General features: G+C 43.4%; 1 protein-coding gene across 4 annotated transcripts in view; it reads left to right on the top strand.

Moving 5' to 3' along the window:
- The window catches only part of mib2 (MIB E3 ubiquitin protein ligase 2), a 252,110-nt gene that overhangs the window by 140,117 nt on the left and 89,621 nt on the right, over nucleotides 1-22,372 (top strand). For all 4 annotated transcript variants that reach the window (XM_048240469.1, XM_048240470.1, XM_048240468.1 and 1 more), the window contains one exon: nucleotides 10,429-10,583. In XM_048240469.1, the coding sequence (XP_048096426.1) occupies nucleotides 10,429-10,583 (155 nt within the window). The remainder of the gene's footprint in view (nucleotides 1-10,428; nucleotides 10,584-22,372) is intronic.

The raw sequence follows: 22,372 nt of genomic DNA, 5'->3' as shown, positions 1-22,372 counted from the left end.
CGGACAATTCGAAGTCGTACCCAGTACCCACTGTAGAAGCGTACGTGCGCTCGTTTGCGCATACAACCAATTGTCGGGTGCGTTGTTACTACGCATAAAGGAAAAGCGCCTGTGTGTGCAAATATATTCTTGAAACTTTAATTGCATTGTCAGAACTTGTATATTCTGATGACTTAGTTAAACATATCATAATCCAGTAGGAGGATCAGGAAAATACCTGTGTTTATTAGTAATAGTCACTTTTGAAAAGGCTGATGGTGGCCTGTATGGGGACTGATTCACATTGATCTTGTTTATAAAAGTTTATTTTCTGAGAATATGGAAACAGCACAGGATCACAATGTGGTGGAAGAAATTCCTTTGTCTGAACAAAGCTCTAGGCCTGTGTTGGGTGACCCAGACTTCACTGCTGGGCCTGGGCCAGGGGTGTGGTTACAAGAAGAAGCACAACTGATATAACATCTTTATTGAGTTCTCTGTATATTGCTGATAACCATGATGATGTTGAAATGAACAGTGGTGAAAATGCTGTTCCTGTTAATGAAGGCAATACTGATACATATGAACTTGATGAGGGTGATGACGAGTATGATGATGATTATGACGATTATGAAGATAATGCGAGAGAGCAGATGATCAAGCTGAAAACTAATTTTAGAGTTTCCAAAACCAGTGCTGTAAATATGGAGACAAACTTCAGGCAGTATGTTGATAAAACATGGCTGAATTGGGCGATATCTTACAGTAGTGTCTAGAAAGAATGGACAGAGAAATGTGTAATTTTCTCTTGCGCAGAGATAAGAAATGGAAATTGTAGTCTCCACTGACATCAGCTCCATAGCTTCCCCTACTACACCTCCTAGTCTTCCTGGTGCATCTTCATACTACTCCAAACCTCCGCCAGGTCCATGATTGGACCTCATTTAAAGAAACATTTATGGCAGCCTTCCTATTTACTGATTACCTCAGTGAGGTGGAGGAAAAACTGAGGACTACAGTACAAAGACCTAATCAGTGTCTGAGAGACTTTGTCTATGATTATCAGGCATTATGTCTCAAATGGAAGCAGGACATTTTAAAAAAGTTGTAGAATACCAAGGCACTCATCTTCTTTGTAGTTAAAATGCCTTTATTTTAATGGGCACAACATAATTAAAACACTTTCGACGCGTTTCGGCATGAAGCCTTCGTCAGGAAGTGAGCAGTCTCTTGTGTGGGGATACTGAAAGAAAAGACATCAAGTCCAGACAAAGTTCTGGGAGAATTTTCTTTTCCACAAGGTTTAGCACTGAAGCAAATCACATTAAAAATATAATCAGAAAAAAACTGGAATTTATTACAGTGTGATGCTTCTCTGATAAATGCCTCCTGTTTTCAGTTTTAAAAGAGCTCCTACCTTAAATGACAAACTTGTCCACAGCTATCTACCACCACCCTCTAAAAACACTTGGCTGTCAAAGAAACCACAAGGTAGCTTCAAATGTGGTCATTGTAATCACTGCCCTACTGTAGTTCAAGGTAAAACATTTGAAGATATACATAGTCAAAGAACACATGAGATACAGCATTTTATTAATTGTAAAACAACATTTGTGATTTATAAACTGGAATGTCCCCTCTGTAATGTTTTTTACATCAGCAGAACCAAACGAAGGTTACAAGATAGAGTCTCAGAGCACAAATATGCGATAAGAACAAAAAATGAGAACTATCCAATGGCTCTTCATTTCAAAGACAAGCACAATAGTGACCCTGCTATTTTAAGAGCTATAGGTATAGATCATATACCACAAACAATGAGAGGGGGTGATAGATTGAAACAATTAAACCAAAGAGAGAGCTACTGGATTTTTAAATTAAGAGCTACTTTATATCCAGGTTTAAATGATGAGTTGGAATATTGCCATTTCTTGTAAACACAAATGCTCTATTGTTGTATGTATTGCATGCATGTTCTTTTTTGATCTCTAAATACTCTTTAATGTCTGTAGAGACTGTGGAATGACGCCCCCTGCTGACCACCATCAATACCTGTTTGTTTTTCTTTGGGTTTACCTTTGTTAAATGAGGGGTTTGCCATTAGCTAATTGGTCCCACCCACACACCTGAGAACACTCATGGAATTGATGTGTTTTATTTCAGTATGCCACACAAGAGACTGCTCACTTCCTGACGAAGGCTTAATGCCGAAACGCGTCGAAGTGTTTTAATTATGTTGTGCCCATTAAAATAAAGGCATTTTAACTACAAAGAAGATGAGTGCCTTGGTATTCTACAACTTTTCTAAAATGAACTAAGCCTGTCACCAAAGAGCACCACCTTTACAAAGTTTTGACAAAGTTCCTGGTAGCACTCCAACTGGACTTGATTCTCTGGAAGCAGGACATGCATGAGGAAGAAATAGTAAGGCGTATTCTGTCATCAATCTGAAAGTAGCAGGGTGCCTTAGTGGGATGGTGACAACGGTGACACAGTTGGGTTTTATGGTGGAGAAGGACTATGCCGGAGCTAAAGAGTACTGGCAGAAAGTGCATGCGAGTGTTAAAAAACAAGGGAGAAAGGTAACAGAGAAAAAGACATTCTGCCGAGGGGCAGCCAAGCTCATTGTGGTGCAGCATAGGACCTACAAGAAGAATGAACATGGTCTCCTCTTAGTTCCTATCACTATCAGAGGCATGCAGGGTGAGGCCGTATTGGACACTGGTAGCACCTTTACTTTGATGAAGGAGACTTTGTGGCAGTAGGTGGCGCTAGCAGAAGCAGTCTTCCTACCAGCTGAAAGACAAGAGGTTCGTCATGGCAGATGGTACCATTCACCAAGCCTTGGGGAAGAAGTCTATCTGTCTGGATTGGCATGGCAAGCAGTGGATTTATCTGCCAATGGATTAGGAAAATATATCTTAAAATTTAAGATTTAAGACAATTTGTCCTAAATCTCATCTTAAATTAAGCTTGTTTTCTTATTTTGCACGTCTATTTTATAAACAATGTGCCCAGGGGTGTGGTAATTAACAACCTAGGGAGTTGCCCAGTGCATTGTCTAAAAATCGCTATTGTACCACCAGTGTTTCCCATACATTGACTTATTTGTGGCGGCCCACCACAATATCAACATTGACCACCACACAAAGATTTTCCAGGTTGTACTAAATTGTGTTTAAATCTGGTTAGCATCATAACCACACTGTGCTAATTTGTTAAAAACTGTTGTATTCAAGTTAATTCTGCAAACCAACCACCACAAATAGAATTCAATTCTGTGGGAAACACTGACCACCTAAAACGCATTCCGCCACTGACCAAGAGAAACCTGGTCAGAAGTCTATGGCGAGTTGTTTATATGTTATTTTAAGAGCGCATTGTCAACAGTCATATTCTTGGTTAGAACATCTGCAGGACTTGGCAGCAGTCTTCCAAAGGCTACAGGCAGCCAACCTTAGCCTGAAGAAGTGCCATTTTTTCAAGCGTGAGTTAAAATTCCTTGGCCACATCGTCTCTGACAGTGGTGTTGAGGTGGATCCGGCTAAAGCCGTCTCAGACCAGTACCAAAAGATGTGAAGGCCGTACAACACTTCCTGGGACTTCCTGGCTGGTACCATAAATTTATTCCACATTTTGCAAACCTTGCCGCACCTCTCAATCATCTTAAGAGGATGGGAGTGGAGTGGAACTGGACTAGTGAGTGTCAAGCCAGTCTGGACGCCTTGAAGGATGCTCTGAGGAATCCTCCAGTGCTCGCACAGCCCAATCCAACGTTGCCCCTCCAGGTACTCACTGACGCTAGTGAAGTGGGTCTTGGTGCCATCCTGTCCCAGAACACACCAGAGGGGGAGCATGTAATAGCCTACGCCTCCAGGGGACTACGGGGGCCAGAATGCAATTATTCCACCTCAGAGAAAAAATGCTTGGCGGTGGTCTGGGCTGTCGAGAAATGGATACATTATTTGGAGGGAGCGGAGTTTGATGGTTTCACCAACCATGCGGCATTGTCTTGGGCATTCAATTGCCCGAAGACCACCTCTCGTCTGACTCGATGGATCCTTAGACTACAGCAGTTCACATTTGGGCAGCCGTGGCCCACTGGTTAGCACACAGGACTTGTAACCGGAGGGTTGCCGGTTCGAGCCCCGACCAGTGGGCCGCGGCTGAAGTGCCCTTGAGCAAGGCACCTAACCCCTCACTGCTCCCGAAAGCCCCCCGTTGTAGCAGGCAGCTCACTGCGCGGGGATTAGTGTGTGCTTCACCTCACTGTGTGTTCACTGTGTGCTGTTTGTGTTTCACTAATTCACCGATTGGGTTAAATGCAGAGACCAAATTTTCCTCACAGGATCAAAAAACCCAAATTCCTGGGGGTGCACATCAGTGAAGACCTCTCCTGGACCACCAACACTGCATCACTGGCTTAAGAGAGGCTCAGCCCGCCTGTACTTCCTCGCGGAAACTCAGGCGAAGCAAGTGCTCCACCAGCCATCATGACCACATTCTACCGAGGCACCATTGAGAGCATCCTCTCCAGCTGTATCGCTGTGTGGGCGGAAGCTGCACTGAATACAACAGGAAAGCCCTGCAGCATAGTGAACACAGCTGGAAGGATTATTGGTGCTTCACTCCCTCCCTGAAGGTCATTTACACCACCCACCTCACCCGCAAGGCGACCAAAATTGTGAGTGATGCAAGTCACCCCGCTCACAATCTGTTTGGCTGACGTTCAGCAGGAGGTTGTTGTCCCTGCACCACGTGGTCAGATGGTCGACCTCCAACCTGTATTGAGTCTCGTCGCCCTTGGTGATGAGACCCACCAGAGTTGTTGTCAATCGCCAGCAAATTTCACTATGTGATTGTTGCTGTAGGTTGCAGTGCAGTCATGCGTCAGCAGGGTGAAGAGCAGCAGACTGAGCACGCAGCCTTGGGGGGCCCCTGTGCTCAGTGTGATGCTGCTTGAGGTATTGTTGCCAACACATACTACTTGAGGCCTCTGACAGAGGAAGTCCAGTAGCCAGTTGCAGAGGTAGGTACTGAGTCCCAGTTTGTCAAGTTTGCAGATGAGTTGTTGTGGTATTATGGTGTTGAATGCAGAACTGAAGTCTATAAACAGCAATCTCACATATGAGTCTCTTTTTTCCAGGTGGGTGAGGGCTGGGTGGAGGGCAGAGCAGATTGCATCCTCTGTAGACCGTTTGGCTCGGTATGCAAACTGGAAGGGGTCCAGGGTGGGGGGGAGAATGGATTTGATATGTGACATGACAAGCCGCTCAAAGCACTTCATGATGATGGGTGTCAGTGCCACAGGGCGGTAGTCATTGAAGCAGGATGGAGCAGTTTTCTTCGGCACAGGTATGATGGTGGCAGCTTTGAAACATGATGGGACGATGGCTTGCTTCAGGGAGGTGTTAAAGATGTCTGTGAAGACATCCTTAAGCTCCCCGCGCAGTCCTTCAGCATGACCTGGGATGTTGTCTGGACCTGTTGCCTTCACGGGTGTTGATAGCAGCAAGTGTCCTCTTCACGCTGTCGGCAGAGAGGCACAGGGGCTGCTCATGTAGAGGGGATGGGTCTTCTGTGGGCAGGTGCTGTTTTGTGCTTCAAAGCGAGCAAAGAAGCGGTTCAGGTTGTTGAGCAGAGGGATGTTGCTCTCACAGCTCTGTGGCGCGGGCTTGTAGTCCGTGAGGGCCTGAATGCCCTGCCATAGGCTTTTGTGCGTTCCTGCTGTCTTTGAAGTGGGTGGTTATCTTGTGAGTGTATTCCTTTTTGCTTCCTTGATGCCACGGGACAGGTTGGCTCTCGCTGTTCTCATGCCAGCTTCATCCCCAGCTCTGTAGGCTTTGTCTCTGGCCCTCAGCAGCCTGAGGACATCCCCTGTCAGCCATGGCTTCCAGTTAGCCCGAGTGATGATGTCTTTTGATGATGTGTGGGTCACATCATCGATGCACTTGGTGATGTAGGAGGTTACAGTGTCTGTATACTCCTCTATGTCTGTCTGGTTGTTGTAAGTGGCTGCCTGCTTAAACATTTCCCAGTCTGTTGTGTCAAAGCAGTCTTGAAGAGCATCGGAGGCTCCCTCAGGCCACACTTTTACCTGCTTACGGACCGGTTTGTTCGCTTTTACCCTTTGTCTGTATGCGGGCATTAGCATAACAGTGATAGGGTCTGAAAGTCCAATGTGGGGGAGGGGGGTGGCTTTGTATGCTCCTTTGTGTGTAGTGTAGACCAGGTCCAGGATGTTATCTCCTCTTGTTGGAAAATCAACATGCTGGTGTAGCTTTGGAAGTACAGTTTTAAGATCAGCATGGTTAAAATCTCCAGTGAAGATGGTGAAACCGTCTGGGTGTGCCGTCTGTTGTTCACTGACAGCCTGGTACAGTTCACTAAGAGCCGCGTTCTTATCGCTGTTATTGTTGGTAGGCGGGATGTATACTGCGACTAGCAGAATCGCAGTAATTTCCCTTGGCAGATAAAAAGGACGGCACTTTATGATCATAAACTCTGCCAGTGGTGAGCAGTGTTTGCATACTACTACAGTGTCCGCACCATTAAGTCCACGGATGTAAACACAGATTCCTCCTCCCTCGTGATTTACCTCCCTTTACAATGGCCCTGTCCGTTCGATAGCATGCTAGCTGCTCCAGTTGTACAGCAGAGTCCGGAATGTTGTCATTTAACCAAGTCTCAGTGAAGACGAGCACACAGCAGTTACTTACTGTCCGATTTGTTGATCTCAGCAGTCGTATGTGATCCATTTTGTTGTCCAGTGATCATACATTTGCCAGGAGAATGGATGGTATGGCTGGGCGAGTTGGGCTGGCCGCTAGCCTGGCCCGACGCCTCAGCGCTTGCCCCTCTTCTGCTTCCTCGCACACCGCTTCCGGCGCTTTCTTTCGGGGAGGAGTAGCAGGCGAGAGTCGGTGTTGTTGCAGGCGGGAGTAGTCCAAGTTCCTTTAAGCGTCTCTGTTGCAGTCCAGAACGGCTGCAAAACTTGCTTTTGCAGATGTCAGTGAAAACTGCCTGCTGTACTTGTAGTCTACGGCGTAGTAAGGCGAGGCAACGTAAAACTTCGGACAAACACTTTTAAGCGAACAAAACACCCGTGCGGTTGGGACAGAGAGAGTAAGCTATGCGTGTGTGCAGCGCGCCATCTTGGAAACAGATCAACCTTTAAACTATCTACATATAACTTTTAAACTTTCAACATTCATTAAACTATCGGTCTATTAAACTATCTGTCTATTAACAACTGTTAAACTATCTACATTCAACTTTTAAACTGTCTACGTCTAAACGTCTAAATCAACTTTTTATTAAGCTATGCTATGTCTGTCCTAGCTTCATTTTCATGCACTCGTAATTCCCTGGAATTACAGTGCACTGTACTGTTCTTCCTAGGCATTTTAATATTATTATTCTTCTTCTAACGCAGTTAATGCAGCTTCATTACATTACATTACATTACATTACATTTGGCTGACGCTTTTTAACCAAAGCGACTAACAACATGGTAAACAGTACGTTTTTAGAACAATTCTCACAATTTTAGGACAGTTTAAAAAAAAAAAAAAAAAACATTAGAGTACAGTAAGAATAAGTGCGTCGGTGAGTGCTGTTTTTAACAGTTACTTGTCAGTTTAAAACGGCTGGTGAGTGCTAGGATCAGTAAGACTTGTTGTAAGTGTTGCTATGAGAGTAGGTGTTCTCTAAAGAGCTGGGTCTTCAGGAGTTTTTTGAAAGTGGAAAAGGATGTCCCTGCCCTTGTAGGAACTGGCAGTGTGTTCCACCAACGAGGAACAACAGATGAGAAAAAGTTGGATTGGCTTGAGCGTGCATCGCGGTAGAGCTGAGGCCGATTAGTCAGAGGAGCGCTGGCGGTCTGGAGGTAGTGTAAGTCTGTATGAGGGGCATTCAAGTAGGTGGGAGCAGAACCGGAGACTACTTTGTAGGCAAGCGTTAGAGACTTGAATTTGATGCGGGCCAGCCATAGGTAGCCAGTGTAGCTGGATGAGCAGCGGGGTAACATGTGCCCTTTTGGGTTGGTTGTAGACCAGGCGCCGCCGCCCGCGTTCTGGATCATCTGAAGTGGTTTCACTGCGCAGGCTGGGAGACCTGTCAGGAGGGCATTGCAGTAGTCGAGTCGTGAGATGACAATTGCCTGAACCAGAAGTTGGGTAGCATCTTGAGTCAAGTAAGTCCTGATTTTCCATTATGTTGTAGAGTGCAAAAGCGGCATGCCCGGGCGACTGAGGCAACATGATCCGAGAAGTTTAGTTGGTTGTCAAGAACAACTCCTAGATTTCTTGCAGTCCTGGTCGGGTGAAACAGACAGGGAGTCAAATTTGATGTTGATGTCGTGGTGTATGGTAGGTTTAGCTGGGATGACCAGCAGTTCAGTCTTTGAGAGGTTCAGCTGGAGGTGGTGTGCCTTCATCCATGTAGCTATGTCTGAAAGGCAATCCGAGATCCGTGCTGAAACCAGGGGTCGTCAGGTGGAAAGGACAGATAGAGCTGTGTGTCGCCTGCATAGCAGTGGTATGAGAAGCGTCTTGAGCGGATAATCTGTCCCAAGGAGGTGGTGTAGATAGCAAAGAGGAGGGGCCCAGCACTGATCCTGGGGGACCCCTGTGGTTAGATGGTGAGGTCGCGGATAGCTGACCAAGCCATGATACGTTAAACGAAGTCCTGTGAGGTAGGATTCAAACCAGGAGAGAGCAGAACCGGAGATTCCCATGTCAGCGAGTATAGAGAAGGATACGGTGATTAACCGTGTCAAAGGCAACCGATAAGTCAAGCAGAATGAGTACTGATGACCCGGCGGTCGCCCTGGCTTCTTTTAAGGCTTCTGTTACAGACAGCAGAGCCGTTTCGGTAGAGTGGCCGCTTTTGAACCCAGACTGATTAACGTAGAAACTTCATTCAAACTATGTTACGTAGGTCTTACTTAGGACATGTGGGCTTTGTATTTTTCAGCTTTGTAACTTTTATACTTTTTAAACTATTAATTAAAAACTAGTCAAAATTTCCCCATAGACTTAACATGGGCTGATGACATCACAATAGAGCCGTTAAGCAATTAGAATCCTATGGCAGGTGTTCGGGCCACCTGCATCAACTGCCAGTCTCAGGCTTTAAGCATACAAACTGGCCCTATTAAGACTACACACCCTATTCAACTGCTTCCTCTGCCAAAAACTGTTTCAAAATAAAAGTCCTCACTACAATATTTCACTGTTAAACAATTTAACCCTTTAAACTACTGAACTTTTCAACTGTTCAGCCATTGTAACTGTTTGTCTGCTTGTCATCAACTATGACTCCTACCCACTGTAGCTAGTTAGCTAAGTTAGCTAAGTAACATGGTTAGCATGCTAGTTAGCATTTTTAGCAAAACTGCTAAAAATGATTAGCTAAGTTAGCTAAGTAACATGGTTAGCATGCTAGCATGTTAGCATGCTAGTTAGCATTTTTAGCAAAACTCCTAAAAAAGATTAGCTAAGTTAGCTAAGTAACATGGTTAGCATAGTTAGCATGCTAGCATGTTAGCATGCTAGTTAGAATTTTTAGCAAAACTGCTAAAAATGATTAGCTAAGTTAGCTAAGTAACATGGTTAGCATGCTAGCATGTTAGCATGCTAGTTAGAATAGTTAGCATACCTACTAAAAATGATTAGCTAAGTTAGCTAAGTCACATGGTAAACATACTTAACATGTTAACATGTTCGTTAGCATAGTTAGCATACCTACTAAAAATGATTAGCTAGGTTAGCTAAGTCACATGGTTAACATAGTGCTAGTTAGCATAACTACTAAAAATGAAAACATTAGCTAAGTTAACTAAGTTAAGTAACTTGGTAAACATTATTATCTTTGATAACATAGTTAGCATAACTGCTAGCAAACATTAGAGCCATTCCAACTGTTAGTTATCGTCAATTATCTACCTAAATAATTTAACCATTTAAATTATCCACCTATTTAACCGTTAAATCATTCCAACTATATTAAACCTTATCTACCAAGCAAATCATTTAACTATATAAACTATCCACCTATTTAACTGTTCAGTCATTCCAACTATATTAAACCTCATCTACCTAGCAACCAATAAAGTTTGTTTTTACTCTGTATGATATTTTACATCATATTTTTTGCATTTTCATGCACTGTATTTCCTTCAGGAAACGCTTTTCTAGTTGCACATGAAACTGCATTGCACTGATGTACAATGGGTTTTTGGTGTTATGTAAGACAGATATTTATCCCTTCATTTTTATTGCATATAATGTATGCCTGCTAATTCACTCTAATTTAGTGCATGCCAGGTGAACTGAGATATTTCCCTTAAAGAATATGCATACTATTAGTCCATGCTAGAAGTTTTCCTGTTCCAGTAATATTCTTAGTTTTAATCTGGGTGGCTCATGTGCTCTTCTCATTGAACAGGATTCTTATGGAGACACCCCACTTCATGATGCCATTGCTAAAGACTTCCAGCATATTATTGAGATCCTAACATCCGTACCTAGTATTGACTTCACTCTTCAGAATAATCGTGGTTTCAACTTGCTGCATCATGCTGCTTTGAAAGGCAACAAGCTGTAAGTTCTGAGTCCATATAGACACACATTTGCCTTGGTTTTTTTATGTTTGAGAGAATGATGAATAATGTAATTTCAAGTCATGAGTCTGCCTACTGTGCTTAGTAAAGACTTTGTTTGTAAGTTTTCTTTTTTTTAATGGAATGGAGAAAGCTTTATAGTGTCCATGTAATATAAAGTTAAAGGTGCTATACATTATGTATGATGTCTATTGTAATAAATCATAAAATTACCATAATATGCCATCAGAGATTAAAGAAAAAATATTTTCAAGTATAGCTGCAAGCAGCAATGAGGGGGCCAAGCAGATAGGCCGGAGTAACCATGGCAACGAAATGATGTTAGCTCAATGCTGCAATCAGATGTATGGCCATAAGCTGTCAAAGCAAGTTTCACGTCTAGCACGTCAAAAGTTACAAGGCAAAATGCATTTTTGCTAATTGCAGTGACCCTAGAGGTCAAAGGTCACAAAATGTCTTGAGGGTCCTCCTGATGGGGTCATGAGTCAATGTACTAAGTTTGGTTTTGATACATGCAAGGGTTGCTGAGATATGAGCTCACTTCCTGTTTGGCTTCTTCACGCAAAATTTTGATTGGCTTTTATGGGCTTAACGGTAATACTTCCGAAGACAAAAAGTGATAACTTTTGTGAGGCTTGGTCTGAAGATGATCTGTGTCAAATTTGGTGGGAATCAGAGAAAGTATGTGACCCCTGATACATTTTAAGTGTTTTTGATGAAATCCAAAATGGCGGAAAATCCATCATGGCGGAAAATGACGTCATAGGGTGCATTGAACTCGACTTGGTCCAAGGATTCCAACGTCCAACGTTGGCCTGTTGGTGGCGCTAGAGGGTTCGAGTTGCCGACATGAAACTTGGTGACATGAATCATGGGACCGTCCCCAATCAGTGTGCCAAATTTCCCAACTTTTTACCATACGGTTCTATGGGCTGCCATAGACTCCCATTGCAAATAATAATAATAATAATAGGAAAATGTAGAAACACAATGAGGTCCTCGCAGCTTCGCTGCTTGGCCCCCAAATACTGGCTTCACTGACAACAATGGTACAACCAGGATATTCACAATTCTAACTTTCATTTGCAGCCTGCAAATACTGTTTATGTTTTGAGTTTGTGTTTTGGCCTGCTGTGCGACCCTCCGCCAATTTACCAATCACACAGTTAGTAGCATTTCGACCTTTGGATTGCCAGATTAGCCTGCCCTATTTAATACTCTCAAATGTTTTGATTTTGGACTGCAATGCCCATTTTAAACACTAGTGGTTATTCTTACATATAGCACCTTTAAAGGTCCAGTATGTAGGAAATAATGGAAAATAAACTGTAACCATTCCAAAAATGATCACCATATGTTGTCAGAGAGTAAGGAAACACGATGAATTGAAGTAATGGCTTATTTGACAACATTACTCTAACCTGTAAAACCCGTAAAACCCATGAAAAAAATGAGTTCACGGGCGAATGTCTTAAATTTTCGTTTATGTTTTGAACGATTAATTCTAGAATAAGCGTATTAATAATGGGCTAGCGTCCTCCTATTTGGGTTGCCAAATTAGCAAAGGCCAACTGTCAACAGCTGTCAGTTGTAGTCATGAACGCCACGAGAGGCAGGCAAATTTCCAAAATTAAAACAATAAACAAATTAAGTGGACATCGGAGGAGCTTCCTGAGATGGTGGCGTCTTCGTCAAACGAAGAATATCAAGTGTGACCTTAGAGCTGGCCATATTTCTCCACAACAGGTAGCCTAGGATAAACTTCATCTGCATCGCTAACTTCAGCTAAATATGTTACGTTGGTTAGAGAGGTATTTTTTGTTTTCACTGTTTCCGTAATGTGTAGCTGGGTCATGGTTGGAGAAACGTTAAAGCAGCTGCAGGTCAACTAACGTTAGCTAAGTCTTCATTACATCTGGCAACCCAGAAGAGGCTCGCGTCTGGTAGTCTTGAGAACGTTCACCAGTGTTTTGATTTTGGCCTGCAGAACGTTCAGTAACAATCCTACTAATCGCACCTTTAATTTAGCCTAGAAATCTAGATGCACCCTAGCGGCAGCAAATGTAATTTGCAGCCAGGGTAGTCTAGCAACTCTCCGTTGGCTTGCGAGCTGGAAAAATCAAACTTCGATCAGGCCAATCACATAGTGTATTGTAGGCTATAGAGAATATATCTATACACAACAGACAGAAGTGCTTGGCCACTCACAATGTCAAGCTATGTGATATACAACCCTGTTTCCAAAAATGCAAATAAAGAAAGAATGTGATAATCTGCAATCCATGTTAACAAATGTTTAGTTGAAAAAAGAAAGTAGACAACATATCAAATCTGACAAATTGTACTATTTCATCAAAGGTTGAAAAAGTTGCATAATGCCAAAGAAACAACATTTTACAACTATGTCAGGAGGTGGTTTTGAGCACAGACTCAGAGGCAGAGAATTATCAGAATTTAGTCTCTTTAATCCAACAGAGGTGCAAGACAATCACACCAAAATAGTCACCAGAGCACACAGTTCACAAGAGGTAAGTCCAAGCATCAGGATACAGTTCAGTTCACCGGTAAATATCCACAACAAAAGCAAAGTCCACTTACAATAGTAATCCAAATGCCCACAGAGAAGTTTAGAGAGGAAAGTCACCAGAAACTGTCCATGAGAATTAAATACTAGGGGTGTGACTTTCGAAACCGACGTCTCGAATCAGTGTCGAGGCTTCGAAGCACAAGTGTTTCGAAACACTGCTTCGAAATGTGGTTCAAAACAGCCATGTCATGTGACCACTGCTTCGAAACATTGTTCAAAATCCCCATGTCATGTGACCAAAGTTAAGTGAACCTTTGGTGCATTTCACTGTGTCGGCAGGCGTGCCCGCGGATTCAATTAACAGTGTAGACTTTCCTTAAGCAATAACAGAGACGGTTGATAAAGCGAGACGATTCACAGAAGGGTTCTTCCTGTTCCCCTATGACGTAGGGTTCACTAGCACCACGCCTTTTTAGGAGACTAGTGAGAGATTCTTTACACTGTGGCCCTATGGAAGAAATCATTTTTTTCTCGGATTATGCCCCAGCCCTTAATTATACAGTTCGAGATTGGACATTTTAATGCATTTTCTGTAATCCACATGTGTTCCTTACATTCTGAGACCGACATGGCGTTTTTCAAATTAACAGTTAAGGAGAAAAACGACTTTGTTTGCCACTTGTCTGTCTGTTTTTGTAACCCACTGGCACGCGATCTATTAGGTAGCCGAAGGTTCTCTGGAATAAGTTACCATTGCTTACCACTTCGATGTTGATCACTCAATCGCGAAAATGCCTAAACTTTGGGTGCATAAACAGACACCTTTCTGTCTTCTCCTTCCCTAAGGACGCAGACATGTACATAGTCATATCAGCATCGTTTTAGATGTCTGGATTGCGTTCAAATAGGCTATATCGCAGACGGCCATACACATAAACTAGGGCAGTGGTTTCTCAACCTTTTTTCGGTGATGAACCAACGCAAAGCATTTTTAGTTGAGAAAAAAAAAAAAAATTTAAAACAGAGCACTGTGCCATCAGTGTCTAATTTATTAAACTTTGAAACTGATAAACACATAGGCCTACAAAATTCAAACATTTGGAAAAAAACTATTTTGAACATTTTTAAATTGTAATAATCCATGACTAAATGTATTGCAAATGATTGTATATTTTGCAACTTATTTGTATATTTTAAAATCTCACATACCCCCATTTGAGAACCACTGTACTATAGTATTGCATATTATTGTTTAACAGTAGGTCATATCAATCTGGACAGCCAGGGGTGTTTCCCAAAACCATAGTTTGCATTGCAACCAACAAAGTAGCTAACTTAGTTAGCAACTATGGTTATGGGAAACACGCCCCTGGTTAACAAGTTGCGAACCAGCACACCTAATCAGATGTCTGCTTTCTCAATTAGCCTTACCTCTGATGTTTGATAAAGAAGCGCCAATCGATGTATCCCACAGCGCCGCCACACGGCCATATCTTTAGGCCTACTACCCACGCAAATTACAATGGAAATACAATAGGCCTACATCACTTTTTCTTTCATTGACATAAGGCTAATAATATGATGAACACTGGCATTTCTCTTTCCTATACTATATTACTGAACTGGTAGAAGAAAGAGGTGGCTTGTTAATATAAGGAGTGCCGACTTGTCCATCCAATCCAAACAAGTAAACCTGAGGAAAGGAGGGTATGGAGTGTGCGAGGCTAACTTTGAATGGTATGGTTTTATTTGAAATCCACATTTTCAACAAATCCCACAATTTAACACCTGCATACATAGCCATATTCTGCAGTCTCCCCACAAGGAAAAGAATAGCACAATGTTGATAATGTATTTTACAGCAAACAAGAAAGCGTCTTACAGATGATGCTGTTCCCACAATAATCAACTGCCCTAAACCCCCTCCATCAACTGCCAGTAGATGTGTCCTGCAGAGACATGGCATTGCATTGAGTGCAGAGACATGGCATTGCATTGAGTGGTAGTTAAGCATTTACAAAACTAAATACTGTTCTTGTCTTTGAATTAACTAACATCCTCAATGGATTAGTGTGAGTGCAGGAAAGCAGGATCTCTTCGTTTGGTTGGATGAAGGTTGAAGTCATATGGCCAGCATTTACAGCACCTAAAACAGAGACAACACCGCAAAGTAAAAAACAAAATACATAATAAATTACAATGATGTTCTTATGTTCTTACACCTGCACATTTCTTTGCTTAATATGATCCTTCCTACTATAAATGCTGTGATAACACAATAGGACTGAAGACTATGATATAGCTGGAGAGGCTGCCAAGTGAGGCAAATACTACGACTGACTTCTTTGAGGCCATGAACAGGCTTTTTGATGTCTTAAATTCATGGTATAAATGTACATTCAAATCCGCTAGTGCAGTTTTAACATCAGTCAAATTGTGATAACAGCACTTGATTTACAAACACAAACACTTACTTCTCAGGCGCATCTCTGACCCCAATCCATGGCGTCGTCCTATAGGACCACAAAGCAGACATCAGATCCACCATCTTACGAGAGAGAGCCTTCAGTGGATTGAGTCTTGGACCTTCAGGTTGCTAGAGAACAATACATATAGTGCAGAAATCATTCTCAGTGTGTTAACTAATATTGAATAATAGATATTTTTTTCCATACAGAGGGAAGTTTAAATCTAGTTACAGAGTTTCATAGTGACAGGCTGTTGGTCGAAACATGTTGGCCAATGCAGCCAAAAAGGCTTTTCCTTGGAGTGCCTTTTGTAGAATTAGTTTCAACTTTATTTTGGTTGCGTTTCATGAAGTCTTCAGGTCTGATTGTGAGTAGCCTATTTGAAATTATATTTGATATGTGTAACTTTGAAAGTCTGTAACTTGTATAGGGCAATTCCACGCAAAACTGTCACATCCATAATGCCAACTAAATACCATGGCATTGTGTTGCCGTTATGGATATGACAGTTTTGCGTGGAATTGCCCTATACATTTGAAAGGCCACAAGAGCTGACAGTTACAGAACAGTCTATGTACTGTAACATAGCATTGACTTATCCTCTGAATAACACAGGCTCAAGTTCATTCCTCCCTGTCATCGCGTGTTCATCCTCACCATCCATAGCGTTCTTCTGCTCGTCCAGCAACTGGGGAGAGAATTAGCAAACATGACGGTCATTTTAGTGCTGCTACTAACAACTAATTTTCTAATGACTAATCTTTCATTAGTAGACTAATCTATATATTTATTTATTTTAAGTATTTGTTATTTCGACGTGTCCACTTTATTTTGAACTCAACTGAAGGGCCAAAACGTAAAATATATATCAGCCTACTTTTGTTAAAAGCTCATTAAGTAAACTGTTCAAAAACGTTATGTATTAACAATCTAAACATAACTATCTGCATTTCCATTAGCTGACGTACGTTACAGTGCCCCCCTCCTCCCCTCTACTGTACATCCTTACATATATCTTTGGGTGGTTAGTGAGGCTGTTGACGCTGTTGGTCTACAACTGTCTGGTGGAACACAATTACAGTTGTACTAGAAGCTCATCTACATTTCTTTCAAAAATAATAATAATAATATTAGGACACTGCAAACTTAATTGAGCCCTCGGCTATTTTGAGGGACACCATGACCAAATTGGAGGTGAAACTTAATAAGGGTCTCTGCAAGACCATCCGAGAAAAACTACTCAGAACTGATGTATTCAACACAATCGTTGAGCGCCACCCTGACTACACATTTACAATCAGAGACAAACTAATACAAAAATATGTAATATGCAGGATCGGGGCATAGATCAGTATAGAAAATCGTCGCGTCATCGAGGACGGACAGAGAGTATGGCGAAAAACTAAATGTTTCACTATGCTAGGCTGATAATAAAATTCAGTGCACAAATACAACTCTGTACATACCCTGTTACTCATTTTTTTACTAGCAGCTAAACACATTTCTAAACTGCTAAATAAATGTTGCCACCAGTAGATCTGATCCACAAGATGCCGATTTAGGTAGAGCAAATATCAGGTTCGTAAATTATCTTTGTAGCCTAACTACCAAATTAATCTGGTAGCTAGTGCCTCAGCTAGCTCTGCTATCGGTATCGATGGTTAGCTAACGTCAACTAACCTTACTCCTCAATGAGCTAAAATTCATGACGGCGACACGAGATAATAATAATGTTATTACCTAAACTCCGCAGACATTTTATTACATAGATAACTCGTTACACAGACACAGACTAATCACAAATACCTTGCCACATTTCAAACTCCCACTTACCTCGATATCAGACCGCATCTTGCCACGACGATGTACCAAATTCAGTCACCCAGGGCAGCTCCAGTTGATCACAGCAGCAAGAGAGAGGCGCGAAAATGAAAAATCTTTGACGTATTCATCAACGAGGTAGCGTCGGCGCATTCTGACCACGCCTTTTTAGGAGGCAGGAACTGTGTACAATTCCATTCCATTGTAGAAGCCTGTGCTGCTTTATCTTTGTATATTAAAGATCTTTGGCAATAACCATGATGGTGTAGTGGTTAGTGAGGGCGTTTTTTGCACGGTAGGCCTAGCCCAGGCTGCTCAAATGTGGTTCGAGCCCTGTTTGATTTGTAAGGTAGCCTATTGTTTCAGATCGTATCTGTTTATGTTTTCTTACTTCATCGTTAACCACACAGTTTCAACTAAACTCCCAGAATGGTCAAAAATCGAGAGCTTTTATAAGAAGAAAGTGATTTAGAGAACACTAGCGGCAGCAATAAGAATCTCTTTATTGTCACTTCATGTGGTCTCCCATCCAGTAATTGACCAAGGGCATCACTGCTTAGCTTTTGACAAAGACTGAACACAGGTAACACAGTGAGCCACAAACTTTAAAGACTACGTCTCCAATATGAAGCATTTGACAGATTTGTTTCACCCTAAACAGCTCTGAGGTGTCGGAATTGTTTCGAAGCTTCGGAACAATTCGGCACAATTGCTTCAAACGTTTTGCCCATCCCTATTAAATACACAATCCGAGAAAGAAGTCCAATTCCAGCGAGTAATCCAACGTAATCTCCACTGAGAATTTCAGCTACAAGATCATGTCGCAGCACTGCAGTCATTTTCAGCTGAGCTTATATACTCTGTCAAGTCATATGACCACCAGGTGAATCCACTCATTAATTCACAGGTAGCTGAGAAGGCCAGGTAACAGGTTCTTGAAAGTAATGTCTCCACCTAGTGGTGGCTATGAGGAACTGTGTGAGGTCTGACAGTACCCCCCCTCTGACGGCCGGCTCCTGCCGGCCCAGGTCGATCAGGGTGAGCGGTGTGGAAGTCCCGGATGAGACCAGGGTCCATGATGTGTCTATAGGGAACCCAGGAGTGCTCCTCTGGTCCATAGCCCTTCCAATCCACCAATTGCCAACCACGTCCAGCCCGGCAGGAGTCCAGCAGCCTTTGTACTGTGTATACAGGTCCACCTGCAAGCATACGAGGGGGAGGGGGACGAGACACCGGAGGAGACAAAGGTGAAGTATGCACTTTCTTCAACAAAGAGACATGAAAAACCGGACTCACCCGAAGAGCCCTGGGAATGGCCAGTTGGTATGCAACTGCATTGATCCTCTGCATAATGCGAAATGGACCAACATACCGTGGAGTGAATTTCTTGGACTCAGTCCGTAACGGCAGATTCTTAGTGGATAACCAAACCCTCTGCCCGACTTCTATTGGCCTGCTTCTGATGACGAGCAGACACCTTTAACAGAGTCTGACGAGCCCTCCTCCAAGTACGTCTGCATCGTGCAACTGCTGGTTCTGCCGATGGCACTGCCACTGCTCTCTGTTGGTCAGGAAAGAGGGGAGGCTGAAACCCATTTTGGACCTCGAATGGAGACATCCCTGTAGAAGAGGACACCAGTTGATTATGTGCCATCTCTGCCCACATCAAGTTCTGGCTCCACGTAGAAGGATTCGCAGCCGTGATGCATCTCAGGTACTTTTCCAATTCTTGATTGATCCTCTCGGTCTGGCCGTTGGATTCTGGGTGATAGCCTGAGGAGAGACTCACAGAAGTGTTAAACAAAGTCCAGAATGCCTTCCAAAAGCGTGAGGAGAATTGAGGTCCTCGATCCGACACAACATCTGCGGGCACGCCATGATAACGTACCACTTCTTGTACCACAATATTAGCAGTCTCCTTGGCTGAGTTTCTGTAGAGGAACGAAGTGAGCAGCCTTTGAAAAACGATCCACAATGACAAAAATGACTGTATTACCTTTGGATTCGGGAAGTCCTGTGATGAAATCCATCGAAATGTGAGACCAGGGACGGTGAGGGATGGGGAGTGGATGCAGTAGTCCAGCTGGACGTTGTGTGGAGGATTTCTGACTGGAACAGGTATGGCAGGCTGCCACAAACTCCTTGACGTCAGTAGTGACACTGGGCCACCAGAAACGTCTCCTGACAAACTCTAGGGTTCTTTCTGCTCCTGGATGACCTGCCAATCGGGAGCTGTGACCCCACTGCAAAACCTCAGACCGCACAGAATGGGGAACGAACAGGCAACCTGTGGGAGTATCCTCTGGCGGGGGTGCTGGACCTTGGGCTTGCCGAACCTTCTCTTCAATGGCGATTCTCACTGGGACCACAATGCAAAGGGAGAGAAGGATCGGTTCAGGATTACGGTCCTCCTCAGAGGGGTCAAACTGCTGAGAGAGTGCATCCGCCTTTGTATTCTTGGAACCTGGACAGTATGACAAAGTAAAATTAAATCTTGTAAAAAACAGTGACCATCTAGCTTGGCGGGGATTCAAGCGCTTAGCCTCCTTGATGTACTCTAAGTTCTTATGATCCGTCCAGACCATGAACGGATGTGTGGCCCCTCTAACCGTCTCCATTCTTCCAGTGCCAGTTTTACCGCTAGTAATTCCCGATTGCCCACATCATAATTCTGCTCCGCTCTAGAGAATCGGCGAGAGAAAAAGGCACATGGGTGTACTTTGCCGTCCCTCTCTAACCTCTGGGAGAGAATAGCTCCTGCTCCAATATCAGAGGCATCCACCTCCACAATGAACGGTTTGACTCAACAATGAGTCAAAATGGGGGCAGTGGTGAACCTGTGCTTCAGTTCCTCAAAGGCTTTCTGTGCTTCAGGAGTCCAGGTAATTCTGGACTGCGCCTCTTTCGTGAGTGTAATGATAGGGGCCGCCACGGTGCTAAAGTTGCGAATGAACCTTCTATAGAAGTTAGCGAACCCTATAAACCGTTGCACCTGCTTCAGATTGTTAGGGACAGGCCACTCAGTGATAGCGCTCACCTTCTTGGAATCCATAGAAACACCATCATGACCAATACAGTACCCCAGGAAGGTAGTCTCGGTAGTGTGGAACTTGCATTTCTCCAACTTCACATACAGGTTACTCCGAAGAAGCGGCAGTAGCACCTCTCTGACATGTAGAATGTGGTCCTGTAAGGATTCAGAAAAGATTAGGATGTCATCCAGGTAAACAAAAACAAATCGATTCAACATCTCTCTAAGGACATCATTGATAAGAGCCTGGAAGACAGCAGGACTATTCGACAACCCAAAAGGCATCACCAGATAATCGTTGTGTCCACTAGGAGTATTGAATGCTGTCTTCCATTCGTCTCCCTCCCAAATACAAACCAAGTTGTAAGCATTTCTCAAATCCAACTTAGAGAATATCTTGGCTCCTCTGAGTCTATCAAAAGCTGTGGACATTAAGGGCAGTGGATACTTGTTCTTCCTTGTGATCTTGTTGAGTCCTCTGTAGTCAATACAAGGCCTCAGCCCCCCGTCTTTCTTACTAACAAAGAAGAACCCAGCTCCTGCAGGGGACGTGCTTGGTCGGATGAATCCATTGCTCAGGGCCTCTTGGATATATTCCTCCATAGCTTTGGTTTCAGGTAATGATAGGGAGTACAACCTCCCTCTTGGGGGCATAGTGCCAGGCAGAAGCTCAATTGCACAGTCATATGAGCGATGAGGAGGCAAGGTAGAGGCCTTAGTCTTGCTGAATACCTCTGCTAGGTCATGATACCTTAACGGGAGCTTGGAAAGATCAGGAAGAGTGCATGAAGTGATTGAAGGTGAGTACACAGGAGGAGTAATCTTAGGTCCTTGACCTTTCAAGTCAAGTCGAGTCAAGTCGGCTTTTATTGTCAATTTCTTTACATGCACTGGTCATACAAAGAATTGAAATTTCGTTTCTTACTTTCCCATGCAGACATAGACATGCTTTAAATACAGACATAGACATACTATAGACATAGCCATAGACAATAAACATTAAATTAAAGTGCAAGACTGAAATATAGAACATGTATGTATCAAAATAGAAATATAGGACATATATATAAAAAAAAAATAGAGGTAGTTGTGTTGTATATTTATATAGTTACATGAAGTTTAAACTTGTGCTTGTGTGACCTGTATATTTACATTGATATGCAGTATGCAGTAATTTCAAGTATATGAGGCTTGATGTGAAAGCAGCAACACGTTAGGCTCTTGCCCAGTCACAGTGCAGTTCCACAGGGCGGTGTTGGGGGGGAGGGGTTAGGGTAGACAGGATCATAGTTTCCTAGGTTCCTGGCAGGCTGGTGGGGGGCTGTCAGTGATGGGAGAGTGGGTAGAGTGTTCAGCATCCTGATTGCTTGGTGGATGAAGCTACTTGCCAGTCTGGTGGTGGTTGAGGGCCGGAGGCTCCTGTACCGCTTTCCAGAGGGCAGGAGGCTGAACAGTTTGTGTGCAGGGTGGGTTGTATCCTTGACAATCATTAGTGCTTTGCGGGTGAGGCGGGTGGTGTAAATGTCCTGCAGGGAGGGGAGTGGTGCTCCAATGATCCTCTTAGCTGTGTTAACAGTGCGCTGGAGGGTCTTCCTGTTCTGATCTGTGCAGCTTCCGCCCCACACTGTGATGCTGCTGGAGACGATGCTCTCAATGGTCCCTCTGTAGAATGTAGTCATGACAGGAGGTGTGGCACTTGCCTTCTTCAATTTGCCAGTGATGCTGTGTTGGTGGTCCAGGAGAGGTCGTCGCTGATGTGTACCCCCAGAAATTTTGTGCTGCTCACTCTCTCCACAGCATCTCCGTCGATGGACAGTGGTGGCAGTTGTTTGTGGCCTCTCTGAAAGTTGACAACAATCTCCTTGGTCTTGCTGACATTTAGCAGGAGGTTGTTGTCTTTTTGCACCATTTAGCCAGCAGGT

This window comes from Alosa alosa, chromosome 4, assembly GCF_017589495.1.
Source record: "Alosa alosa isolate M-15738 ecotype Scorff River chromosome 4, AALO_Geno_1.1, whole genome shotgun sequence".
Classification (NCBI taxonomy): domain Eukaryota; kingdom Metazoa; phylum Chordata; class Actinopteri; order Clupeiformes; family Clupeidae; genus Alosa; species Alosa alosa.
This window is presented reverse-complemented; position numbering and strand designations above follow the sequence as displayed.